Below are 13177 nucleotides of genomic sequence, written 5' to 3'. Positions count from 1 at the left end.
ATGCTCGCGGACTCAGCGCTACGTCAGCAGTGATACAGAAACATGGCGGTGCCCATAACGGAGAGCCCGGCTGTCGGCGCTCGTTTGTTGATAACAACTTTTGTCACGACGCTAATATTTTACAGCAGTGTCGCCGACATCGCCGTGGGAGCTTCGACGACAGAGGAGGCTCCACACCGCCGGTTTGAGTACAAATACAGCTTCAAAGGGCCGCACCTGTCTCAGAGTGACGGCGGTATCCCTTTCTGGATCCACACTGGAAGTAAGTTTGTGTCCAGCTGTCAGCATCACTGAACCGCTGCTCGTCAAATCTCTTCGACAGCCGTTTGTCCAGCTGGCACGAGCACGGCTGAGGCCATGTCCTGTTTGTGGTTTGTTTCGGCTCTGGGGTGTTCAGAGGCGACAGCGGCTTGTTTTGTTCATTCACAAGTGCACTAGGAAATGCTTTGATTTTAGCACTCGACTCCCAGTCTCATTTTCATTCAAATCAGTGCAGAGCTGAATAAGTCAGAGTTAAGTTCGAAGTCCTGACTGGCGCTGGGGAGTGTGCAGACACAGGCCTCCTCATTGTTGAACTTTCCTCTTGCAAAAATAGGCCTTTGGAGTCTTGCATCACACTGTGAGTATTCCTGCTGATACAAGAAAGCTGCACCAGCTTACACTGCATTCTCTCTAAATAACACTGCATGAAGACCACCTTCATTAGCATTCTGCAGGTTATTTCCTCAGTGAACTGTTTATTGGTGGCTTCATTAAGTGTGTGAGTAGAGGTTGACAGGAAGCAAAGAGAGAGAAAACAGAGCACCCAACATATTGTGAATAAACTTTTTTTCTGTTGTCCCCCAACAGCTGCAAAGATTACTGTCACATTTGAATGCATATTAAATATGACCTTTTACACATTCCCAGAGCACAAGCTGATGCTCTTCTTTGCTCATTTTGTCTTACAAGAGCTCCAAAGCCATACTTCCTGTGATATAAAACTGCTAAAAATATTTATTCATTTATTTATTTATTTATTGACCTGGTACAAAGTAGAAGCAGTGTAGCATTTGGAGAGGGGAAAAAAGCGTACAAACAAATCAGGTGCTAGGCAGTAAAGAGCTTATCAAGTAGGTACAACTTGATAATGCTGACGTGTAATAACAGTAATACACCTCTGCAGCAGTAGTGGGGGAAAAAACAACATTTATTGTGTCACTGAGTTCTTTTCCACAGATTTGTGATAGTAGAAAGTTTGTGATAAATTAGTAAGTAAACTCACTTTGCGTCCTCTCTCTGTTCTAGATGCCATTCCTAGCGCAGACCAGGTGCGCATTACGCCATCCCTCAGGAGTCAGAGGGGTTCTGTTTGGACGAAAAACAAAGTCAACTTTGAGCACTGGGAGGCCGAGGTGACATTCAGGGTATCTGGAAGAGGAAGAATGGGAGCTGACGGTTTGGTAAGAAGGGGAAAAACCTCAGTGTGGGCTGATTGTGCAGCTGCGAGGGTCTAGCTTAATTTTCCACCGTCTACTCCAGCATACTCCAAGCTAGCCTGTGCCAGTCTCTTCCTCATGATGAGCATAAACATAAAGAGAAATCTTTCTAAAGCCAATAGGAAACAATTTTTTTCAAAGATGATAAGAAAATGTGTGTTTGTTAGCTGACCTTAACCAGTCACATGAATGGCTGAGGAAAAACACTCTCAGTGATCCCACACTGATTATCACTGCTTCTGGCTCAGCTCAGCTTAAACCCCCTCCTCTATATTGGACATTTAACAACCACGTATGGTGGTAACTCCTTGAGGTGGATGGCTGTTGCTCGGGAAACTGGTTGCAGATCTTCTGCACCAAAATAGTAGTTTTTCACGTTTGTCTGCAGTTACTTGCTAACTTCTAGCTGAGTGATAGTAAAATGTCAAAAGGTCCAATGCAAATTAGAAATGAAAAAGGTTCACCTTCAAAATAAAGTTTTGGCTCAGTGCTGCAGCCAGCATTTTTCAAAAGGCACATCTTTTACTTTGAAGGCAAACCTTCTCCATTTCCACTTTTCACGGTTTCACTACTGCTCAGAGAGCAGCTGGGCAGTGTTTGTAGACAAGACCGCAACTTCCATTGAAACAAAGACTGTAGCAATATGGTAGCAACCAAAGCAGTCACAATGAGGGTTTATCTTACTGCTTGTGCAATACACATTTTCACTTAGCAACAAGGGTTGCCAGGGGGTCACTGACCAGTCCATAGGTCTGTGTGACTGGGACTTTAGCAATCATTTTCCCTGTAACTACCATCAACATCCAATAACTAGTTGAGGAATAATAATTTTTCCCTCATAGCCAGTATTGACTGTGTGGATGGAAGAAATCTCCCCGTTGCTGTACAACAGGCCAATATTTCTTTTGTGGATAATCTAATAGTAGATATTAAGAAACTTGCTTCAAAACCTGTTTCACCTACACACCCTGTTTCAGGTGTGTCATACCCATAGGGTTGTATGACAAACACTGCCTAACAAGTGTAATGTGAAGCATAAAGATATTGATTTTACTTGTAAAATAAAAGTAAAATTTTATTTGTATAGCACCTTTCAAGACAAAAATCACAAAGTGCTTCACAGAAAAACTAAAACATAAAAACAAGTTTAACCTTGTAAGAGGTTAAACTTCTCTGGGGAGCCTAAATGAAGCACTTCACCCAAATACACAATTGCATGCTACAAATATGTAAAATTGCAGATTTTTATATTGTCAATGATGTAGCAGTATTTCATGCAGTTTAGTTAGGTGCTGTTTCATGTATATAGCACCAAATCACAAATAATCTCAAGATGTTTTATATTGAAAGATTGAAAGAAAACCCCAACAATCAGAGATTAATAGTGACTAATGAGTAAATACAGAGTTGTGTGTAAACACGTCAAGAGTGAAAAGAGGTGAATAAAGAAGAAACACACAATGCATCACAATAGACCCAGTAACCTTGGCCTGTTACACCATATCGTCATCTGACACAAACTTTAAGCTTTATCAGAGGTTTTAAGGCTAATCTTAAATAAGTGCGCTTCCTTCTATTTTTAAATACTCTAGGAACCGCAAGTAAACCAGCACTCCGAGAACAAAGTGTTCTGACAAGGACACTATAGCTTATGAAATGAACTTACACTGTATCCGTTTAGGTCAGTTGTTAACAAGAAACTGGAGTAGAGAAATGGTGCACTGTGTAGTCAGTAAGTGGCATTTTAATCTTTATTAGATAGTGACAGTGTAGAGATAGAAAAAGGAGAGAGGAAATCAAAAAGAGAACAGATAAATGTATGACACTCAACTCAGCTGGGCACGCAGAAAAGGCTCTGATCTGATCTGATCACACTGTCTTAAAATAATATTGCCAAACCATCAAAATAAAAATTGCTTTCCAATAGAAAACAAATATATGTGTATGTTTGTATATATGTAATCACCCATATATCAAATTTCCTTTAAATATTAAATCAGATATTCTTTATTCAGCTCTAATCCCATGGATTCCAAACAAGTTCTTTTACATAAATGAGCTATTTATTGTTTTTTTATTTTATTTACTGACTTATTTTTATGGCTGACAGGCCGTGTGGTTCACCAGCACACAAGGCCTTGAGGGTCCAGTGTACGGAGCTGCTGATCAGTGGAACGGAATTGGAGTCTTCTTTGATTCTTTTGACAATGACGGAAAGGTTGGTGTCAGCTATAGTTTTTAATAATGGTAAAACCTTAATGAGTAATAAGCGTAAAGTGTAAAGCACTATAGCTTTATTCACATTTGTTTCTGTTATTGTGTGGTGGGAGCAGTCGGTTGAGAGACTTTCTGCCTATATTATAACAAACAGCTTGATTTCTCAGTCAGGAATCATGTTAGCAATTAAGAACCCAGAGCTTTTTGTTTATGTGAAATTTAAATTTTACTTAGTTAAATAAGATTACCTAAACATCAAATCTATTTCTGTGCTTTAGATGACAAAAAGGATTAATTTTTTTCTTTGTTTTCTGGGAATCTTTCCAGAAAAATAACCCAGCTATTCTCATCGTGGGAAACAATGGCAACCTTGTTTATGATCATCAAAAGTAAGTAAACATTTCTTGCGCTTTCCTCTGATGTCATCACCAACTCGAATTTTACCAACTTAAAGAAGATTAGGAAATATGATTATATTTGCTTGGAAAGTAAATAATCCTCTCTCCTTCCTAATCTCCCTTGGGCGAGTGAAAGCTTTAAATCATTTTTTTAAATCTTAAATTCTGTGCCTACTGTACCATAAAGTATATACGCAGGCATGAATGTTATTATCTAATAAACGTGAGTGTGTTTTCCTCAAAGTTTAACCGTAATTATGAGGTGCAAGTAATAGTTTTTTGTTTGTTTTCACGCAGCGATGGCTCCACGCAGGCCCTCGGTACATGTTTACGAGACTTCCGCAATAAACCCTACCCTGTCAGAGCCAAAATAACATACTACAAAAGGACACTGACGGTAGGAGAAAACATGAACCTTTTAGCATTAAGTGTGTATATATTCACAATGTGAAGTAAGAGAAAAACAATGGCACTTTTGAGACAGTAAAAATGTAGCTGTGTTTTTGTTTTTGCTGTTTTTCCTCTTCAGGTCTTGATCAACAACGGTTTCACTCCGGACAAAGAGGACTACGAGTTCTGCACAAAGGTGGACAACATGGTCATTCCATCTGACGGTTTCTTTGGCATTTCAGCTGCTACCGGTGGTTTAGCAGGTATTATTCTATTTGCTGTTAAAAGTCTTTACTGTCTACAAAATCAAAATTTCGTAAGCAACGGATTTCTCTGTAATAACTCATATTCGACCCAGCAGTCGCTCTTAGCTCACTTTCTAAACTGAGCCACGCTCACAGGCATTTTATCAGCCGCATATTTTTCCTCTTATTGACTTAGCTCCTCCTTTTACCTTCAAAACCATCCATATGAGGTGATAGCTTCACACCACAGCTGCAGATTTGTTGGCTGCACAGAAACGGTTTGAATCTTTTGTTCCACTATTTCCCAAACAGTGACTGTGGAGGTCATTTGAGTACAGTCCTTTTCTTAGCAGTGTGGTCTTCTGCTGCTGTAGCCCATCTGCTTCAAGGTTTGATGTCTTGTGCATTCTGAGATGCTTTTCTGCATTTCTTGGTTGTAAAAATGGTTAACTGTCATCTTCCTATCAACTTGAAGCAGTCTGGCTATTCACCTCAGACATTAACAAGGCATTTCACCAGTTTTTGGAACTGGAACTCACTAGATGTTCTCTCTTGTTCGGACCATTAAAACATAGAGATGTTTTTTTTGGAAAATTCCAGCAGATCAGCAGATTCTGAAATACTCAGATTAGACTGCGTGGGACCGACAACCATGCCAAAAATCACATTTTTTTCCTCATTCTGATGCTCTGTTTGAACTTAAACAGGCCCTCTTGACCATGTCTACACATCTAAATTCTTGCTGCGATTTAACTGGCTAATTAGATGTTTGTATTAATGAGCAGTGGCAGTAGTAGCACTAGAAATATTTCAGGTCTGCCTTCTATTAAAGACTTAATTTCATTTGTACTGTCTAGTAATTTTCTGTAGTTAAAACATTATTGAAACATTACCTCAGTCTTATGATGACGTCACTAGTTTTGCTGGTCTGGTCTTGACTAGTTAAATTGTTTCCATCTTAACATTATTGCCTATTAGTGCTACCTTTAGTCCTTGTTCCTAGTATCACTATTTGACTTACTGCTTATTGGTAATTGCTAATTACTAATATAGCATGATAGTATTACCTTATTGCAGTTGTTTCTGAGATATTATATTATAGTCTTAAAGTGTGGTAATTCAATAATTTTATTTCTGATGTTTGTGATTTTTCTCATTGAAATTTTCTTTTGTCCGTCAGATGACCACGATGTTTTATCCTTCTTGCTATTCAGACTCACAGAGCCTGGCCAGCAACCGGTAACTACATTTTTTTTTTTTTTTTTTTTGTCTAGAACTCCTAATACGTTTCCAATCCGTTGTGTCTTTTACTCACTCTGTAGTTGTGTGTGTGTGCGTGTCTGTCTGTGTGTGTGGACGTGCATGTGTGCGTGCATATGCACTATACACCCAAGCAGAGCCTCTATTGAGTTCACAGAGGGGTTTTTTGTCTTTCCCATTGAAGCCCCCAGTTGAATCTGAGATTCCTAAAGAAGAGAAGGACAAGTACCAGGAGGAATTTCAGAACTTCCAGCAAGAGCTCGATAAAAAGAAAGAGGAATTTCAGAAGGAGCACCCGGACGTCCAAGGAGAACCAAGTTAGTTTTCTGAAGCATGATGGTCCAAACAGTTGTGTAAAATTACACAATGAATGAAAAATACACATTTGTTTTTATTTATATTCTATATTAATCTGTTACGTGTTACCTAAAAAAAAAAGTTAAATTATTTGAAAAATATGAATCAGAATACATTCAAGACAAATATGTCCAAATATTACTTTTGTAAATCTACATGAAAAGTTTACAAATTTCTTTTCTATAATTAGGTTTTAATCTGCAGTCTCTTTTTTCAGTCGATGATTTGTATGAGAGTGTGAATGACCGGGAGATTCGTCAGGTGTTTGAAGGCCAGAACCGGATCCATCTGGAAATCAAACAGCTCAACCGGCAGCTCGCTATGATCCTGGACGAACAGCGTCGATACGTCTCCGTCATCACGGATGAGGTCGCCAAAAAGGGGGCAAACACTGAGTCAGGACAGGTGGGCATGTCATCAAGAAGCAAACTTACGCAAGCTAAAGGTGTTCGCTGTAAAGCTGCAAGATAGATTTTTAGATTTTGTTACGAATGGAGAAGCATGTTTCTTTCTTCTTCTTTTTTTTGTTTCTTTTTACATTTTAAAAATGTGTGTCGGGACTTTGGACTGTCTTTCTATGAACTCCTACCTTATTAAACTTTTCATCTGAGCACTTATCAAAACATAGGAAACCCTTTATATGACAGCTGTAACAGTATGAACTTTGAGACCATTGTGCTTCATTTCTCTCTTAGCTGGATTCTGCTGGTCAGCAGCTGGGCTCCATCGTAGCCACGCAGCAGGAGGTTCTCAAAAGCCTGAACGAGTTGAAGTAAGTAACAACAGTGTTTGTTGTTGACAATCAGTTATTCTTAAAAAATAGCTGTTTTTTCAAAAAAACAACATAAAGACACATCTGTGATACTCCAGAAAAACAAGGGAAATCCTGCCGCTTAAATCCATCACATCACATTTAATCTTAGGAGAGGCTGGCTGCGACATCACAGGTGTCTGCTGTCCTGATAATCCAGCGGCTGTAACGGCTTCCTCCACAGTTGGTAACGCTCGATTTCTAGGCCCAGATTTACTGATGCATTGCGCCAGTGTAAACTGGGTTTTGGCACAGAGACAAGAGTGCCCAAATACCTAATACCAATTACCTAATAAAAAAAACTCATTTGCAATGAATCCGTTGCATGATAGAGAAATACCGCATGAGCGGGATAGTGTTGCAGTCGTTTGGACAGACTTTTTGACAGCTGATCAGGAAGCAGAGAAACCCAAAAGGTGGCTGATTAGGAATTCTGTCATACCACAATTACAGCTCAAAGTGCACACTGATATCCAGCTCTAATGTGCTTCTTTTAAAACCATAAAAATAGTCACCTGTGCTCAGATTTCATTTTTCGCAGAGAATGATTGATTCTGCTACTTAGAATAAGTGAGTCTGATTTGGTGTGTAGGTTCAATGTTATATTAGGTCAATAACATATCTTTGCTTATGTATTGTTTACCATAAGCTCTTTATGGACTATGTCATTGTGGGCATGCCAGCATTTTTAAATACACTCAACAAAAATATAAACGCAACACCTTTGTTACTGCTCCCATTCCCCATGGGATGGACGTAGAGACCTAAAATTCATTCCAGATACACAATATAACCATCCCTCCCAAACAGTGGTCACAAATCAGTCCAAATGTGTGGTAGTGGGCACATCTGCTATATTGAGATAATCCATCCCACCTCACAGGTGTGCCACATCAGGATGCTGATCTGACATCATGAGTAGTGCACAGGTGTACCTCAGACTGCCCACAACAAAAGGCCACCCTGGAATGTGCAGTTTTGTCTCACAGCAAAATGCCACAGATGCCACAAGCAATGAGGGAGCGTGCAATTGGCATGCTGACAGCAGGAATGTCAACCAGATCTGTCGCCCGTGCATTGAATGTTCATTTCTCAACCATAAGCCGTCTCCACAGGCGTTTCAGAGAACATGGCAGCACATCCAACCGGCCTCACAACCGCAGACCTCGTGTAACCACACCAGCCCAGGACCTCCACATCCAGCAGGTTCACCTCCAAGATCGTCTGAGACCAGCCACCCAGACAGCTGCTGGAACAATTGGTTTGCACAACCAAACAATTTCTGCACAAACTGTCAGAAACCGTCTCAGGGACGCTCAACTGCATGCCCGTCGTCCTCATCGGGGTCTTGACCTGACTCCAGCTCGTCGCCGTAACAGACTTGTGTGGGCAAATGCTCACATTCGATGGCGTCTGGCACGTTGGAGAGGTGTGCGCTTCACGGATGAATCATGGTTCACATTGTTCAGGGCAGATGGCAGCTGAGAATGTCCCAGTTCTTGCATGGCCAGCATACTCACCGGACATGTCACCCATTGAGCATGTTCGGGATGTGCTTGACCGGCGTATACGACAGCGTGTACCAGTTCCCACGAATATCCAACAACCTCGCACAGCCATTGAAGTGGAGTGGACCAACATTCCACAGGCCACAATTGACAATCTGATAGACTCCATGCGACGATGTGTTGCACTGCATGAGGCAAATGGTGGTCACACCAGATACTGACTGGTTCTGGGTCCCCAGACCCCCAATAGCGCAAAAAACTGCACATTCCAGGGTGGCCTTTTGTTGTGGGCAGTCTGAGGTACACCTGTGCACTACTCATGATGTCAGATCAGCATCCTGATGTGGCACACCTGTGAGGTGGGATGGATTATCTCAATATAGCAGATGTGCCCACTACCACACATTTGGACTGATTTGTGACCACTGTTTGGGAGGGATGGTTATATTGTGTATCTGGAATGAATTTTAGGTCTCTACGTCCATCCCATGGGGAATGGGAGCAGTAACAAAGGTGTTGCGTTTATATTTTTGTTGAGTGTATGTCTGCTGCTTGATGAGTGAGTCGTTATGACTGACTTATGAAACAGCTACGTAGTCTTACTCACTCTTTTGTCAGCCATTTAGCACAAATATTTATTTTCCTTTCAGGAAAACTTGATTGACAAGTTTGATTCAATCTGGGCGTTTTTAAAATCGAGCTGCACGAACAAAGAAACTGGATTTATTTATTTTTATTAATACATATTTGTCTTGTGTTAATTTTAACACACCATCTGCATAAAGATTTAATCAGAATGACAAGATATTAAAGATTGTAGTTTATGTAACATTAATCTCTCATGTATCACAAAAAAGCAAGCTGTTTATATGCCCTAAATCCAACAGGACATTCATTCTCAGATGACTGCATACATGATTTTCTTTATCATATTGTTGACCCATAATTCCCGTGGCACTCGACTCTTGGTTACTCGTTTGCTAAATCTACCCAAGCACTCTCAGTTTTTGTTTTTTGCTTCTTCTTTTTTTTAATCCTGCAGTGAGTGGGAAGATGTAATAATTGAATATTAAGGGTGCTACACAGGAGTAAGCTGATTGGCACAGTAAATAAGTTTGCTGGCAAAAGGCTTCAGCAGCTTCTGCTAATGTGCTAATGTGAGCAACTGATCTGTATTACTTTATAGATTAAGTGCTCAGTTTATCCTGACCCGTCTTAAACACAGAGTTTATGATAGGACTTAGTCTCGCTCCAAAACTACATAGAGGGCTCTTTGCTCATAAATGGGTCACTTGGAGTAGACGAAGATTAGACGTAGGGTTTAATAAATGCTCACTTACTTCCTCAAGGGAGATTCCCCCCCCCCCCCCCCCCCCCCCCCAACATGTCCGTGAAACAAATTAGATTTTGTTTGTATGTCGTCCTTGTTTCAGACCAAGCCGAGCAAGAAAAGGCCCCTTCTTAGCACCGTTCTGCCCTTATCAGCTTAGTAGTCTTTAAATACATCTGTCATATACAAGCAAAATACAGTGTCCCATCCTTTTGATTTCTTGTCACAATCTCCCTCAGGGCTGTCTTGCTTACACTAGTGGAATTCTGCTCATTTGTCTTTTTTCCCCTTCATAATCGCCTTAGACGTGTTTAAGATGATAGAGGGGAAACTAGTTGCTTCCTCCCTGTAAGTAATCAACTTTTAGAAATTACATTTTGTTGAGAAATGTGATCCTGGCTTAAAGTCTTTCTTCTCTTCTGGGAATGCTTTGCATTCAATGTAGTCTTCCTTTAGTGATTAATCTGAAAGTGAAGATGCAGATTTACAGATTTCACATTCAGTCCTTGGTGGGCCTCAGCACTAGCACCTCAGACTGGTTTATTCTGCTATCTGACGGGGTGAATGTGAGAAATGATTTGTACTAATTTCCATTGATAAATCAAGGGTGAATGGCAGCTTGACACAAATCTTCCAGACAGATGATGAAGTGACCAGGATAAACCAGTCTGAACTGGTCAGCATATGTTCTTTTGACCCTGACTGTTCAGTTAGTGGTGCACAGGAGTTATAGAAGAGTGTTTCTACCAGATATAAATGAGCAATTTAAAGATTGAGACGGTAAAATGCTTCCACGGGTGATCAATTACAGTTAGAAAGGCTCTCAATTTCATGCACATCCACATTAATGGGGACCAGCTATCAGATGCTTTGTTACATTTTCAGACAATTTTTTAATTTTGTCTTCAGCATGTTAGCCGTCCCTCTCATAGATGCATAATCCACATGGTGTCCCCCTGTTTCTGAGCCATTTCTTATCCCTCTGTACTTGTAATCTGTTGTAAGAACATGTTTTTATAAGGGATTAATTTAGCAATCATGACCTCTTTTATCAGATGGCAATTTTCTGTTTTTTCAAAGTTTGAGAATATGTAGCCTCCAGTGAATAGGGATTAAAAGATTAATTTTTAGACAATTTATATGACTTTAAATAAGCAGCACCTCACAGCATGTTTACTGTTCAGCATGTTTCCCCACATGAATTCAATCAGCAGTGATTTATTTCAGTCCTTTTGAGGCTTCTTTAATGTTAATGTCCAGTCAGTAAGCATGATGTCTCTGTCCTTCTGCAGAAGCTCCTTTCACGAGTCGCTGAGACAGATTGGCTCTGTCCAGAATCAGGGTAATCAAGCCGCTATGGGGACATACGAGACCATGCAACATTTCAGCGACATCAAGGAACATCTGCACACCGTCAAAAGGGACGTGGAGCACCTGGTTCAGCGTAATGCTCAGGTATGGATCGGAGTCTGAACTCTTCTGATCTGTTTTACAACAAAAAAAGTGTTGACTGAACTCGCTGATCTGCATTGTGTTGTTTAGAATCCAGCTGACAAGGTCCTGAAGTGTCCCGAGTTGCCTCCCATGCCTTCCTGCTTATCCACTGTTCATTTTGCAATCTTTGTCGTGGTCCAGTCAGTCCTATTCTTCTGCTACGTCATGTACAAGTAAGATATCAGGTTGTAATTTGGGTTGCATCTGCCTGGAAATCTAACCACTCCTCTAATTTTTTTGCATCCTTTTCTTTATTTCTTTTGCAGAAGTCAACAAGAAGCAGCAGCTAAGAAGTTCTTTTGATGACCTACTTTCATAAAGCCAAAGTGTATACATGAGGGAATGTCCATTTCCATTTTTTTTTTTTTTTGATGGGGTTTGATTATTTTCAGTGTAAGTTATTTTACTTAAAAAATTGGTTTTGCTGTAGATGTTTTTTAAATTCATTGCAGATTTGTAATTTGATCAGTGTAACACTTCTGGATTTCCAACATGATGCAACATGTTACTTACAGTATTCCTGGTTGGTCAGATCCTTAGATTCTTTTTTTTTAAAAAGAGAGAAATCTGCCACAGTCCCATTCCCTGAAACAGAACCTGTGTTTTGAAATGTGCAATTTTGTATAAAATACGGCAGAACTATTGATAATGTAAACCCAGACATTGGATTTCTGGGACTGTTTATCTGTTTCAGTTGAGTCAAACAAGTCAGAATCTGACATATCCTCTACCTGAACAATTTACATAAACGACTGTAAACAAATAACTGCACCATGCCTGGTTATTGTTCCACACTTCATACATGGTGCATCTATGCTCAATAATTTGTTTTCTGTTAATTTCTCATTATCACAATTTTCCCACCTATTGCAAAAGACTTCCTGGACGCTTTATTAGGTTAACCATGCTAATACTGGGTTGAATCCTCATTTGCCTTCAGAACTTCCTTAATTCTAAATGTCAGATTTAACAAGATGCTTAAAACATTCAACAGACATCTGCACATCCACGACTGGACTCGATTGGACTGTGATCGGGGGTCTAGAGGCCATTTTAGTAGAGTGAACTCACATTCATGTTTAATAAACTAATGTAAGATGATCTGTACTTTGTGACATGGTATCATGTGCTCGTGGAAGTATTCATCAGGGGATAGGTACACTGTGGTCATAAAAGGATGGACATGGTCTGCAACAATACAGTACTCAGATTATAGTGTTTAAATGACATTGACTAAGGGGCCCAAAGTGTGCGAAGAAAACATCTTTGACACCAGCAGCCGGAACCCTTCATAGGTATGCAGAAGAGCATCTCTTAATGCACAACACGTTGAAGCAGATCCGCTATAGCAGCAAGAGACCACATCAGGTGCAACCCCTATCAACTAAGAAAATGAAACAGGTGTGACAAATCCATGCTTTTGTTGTTCACACCAAATTCTGACCCTACCATCCAAATGTTGCAGCACAACTTGAGACTCATCAGATTTTCTCCTTTCCAGACCATTCTTTGTAAACTCTAGATATAGTTGTGCAAAATGTATTGACACAAAATGTAGTTGTTGTGGGCCTCGGATCAATTTCATGGCCATCCATAAATTGGATATTTATTTGACTAGTTTCAATACAGAGACTAGAATGGCAGCTGACCAGATGACTTTGTTAACTAGAGCAAAACTGGAAAACAAGC

At 40.1% G+C, this 13177-nt stretch overlaps 1 protein-coding gene across 2 annotated transcripts; it reads left to right on the top strand.

Annotated features, from left to right (window-relative positions):
• On the top strand, nucleotides 1-12254 carry lman1 (lectin, mannose-binding, 1). 2 transcript variants are annotated; one of them, XM_086300994.1, is made up of 13 exons: nucleotides 6-262; nucleotides 1288-1442; nucleotides 3589-3696; nucleotides 4023-4084; nucleotides 4391-4490; nucleotides 4623-4746; nucleotides 5909-5967; nucleotides 6173-6305; nucleotides 6563-6750; nucleotides 7041-7117; nucleotides 11287-11449; nucleotides 11537-11661; nucleotides 11755-12254. In XM_086300994.1, the coding sequence occupies exons 1-13, from the start codon at nucleotides 43-45 to the stop codon at nucleotides 11789-11791; spliced, it is 1551 nt and encodes a 516-aa protein (XP_086157120.1). In that variant the 5' UTR covers nucleotides 6-42; the 3' UTR covers nucleotides 11792-12254. The 2 variants fall into 2 exon arrangements, with proteins under 2 accessions (XP_086157119.1, XP_086157120.1); XM_086300993.1 differs by lacking the exons at nucleotides 11287-11449; nucleotides 11537-11661; nucleotides 11755-12254 and adding an exon at nucleotides 8272-8980 and having other exon boundaries at nucleotides 1-262.
• Nucleotides 12255-13177: the final 923 nt, after the last annotated feature.

Source organism: Aulonocara sp. 'chitande type north' Nkhata Bay, linkage group LG7 (assembly GCF_057382095.1).
Source record: "Aulonocara sp. 'chitande type north' Nkhata Bay isolate Kocher_YH1m ecotype deep benthic linkage group LG7, A_spYH_male_GT1.1, whole genome shotgun sequence".
Classification (NCBI taxonomy): Eukaryota; Metazoa; Chordata; class Actinopteri; order Cichliformes; family Cichlidae; genus Aulonocara; species Aulonocara sp. 'chitande type north' Nkhata Bay.
This window is presented reverse-complemented; position numbering and strand designations above follow the sequence as displayed.

What these genes read in the sequence shown, in the direction of transcription:
- lman1 (XM_086300993.1), top strand. Translation starts at nt 43, where the DNA reads ATGGCGGTGCCCATAACGGAGAGCCCGGCTGTCGGCGCTCGTTTGTTG. An exon ending in TTTCTGGATCCACACTGGAA is followed by an intron (nt 263 to 1,287) that starts GTAAGTTTGTGT and finishes TCTCTGTTCTAG; the next exon opens with ATGCCATTCCTAGCGCAGAC. An exon ending in TGCTACCGGTGGTTTAGCAG is followed by an intron (nt 4,747 to 5,908) that starts GTATTATTCTAT and finishes TTTGTCCGTCAG; the next exon opens with ATGACCACGATGTTTTATCC.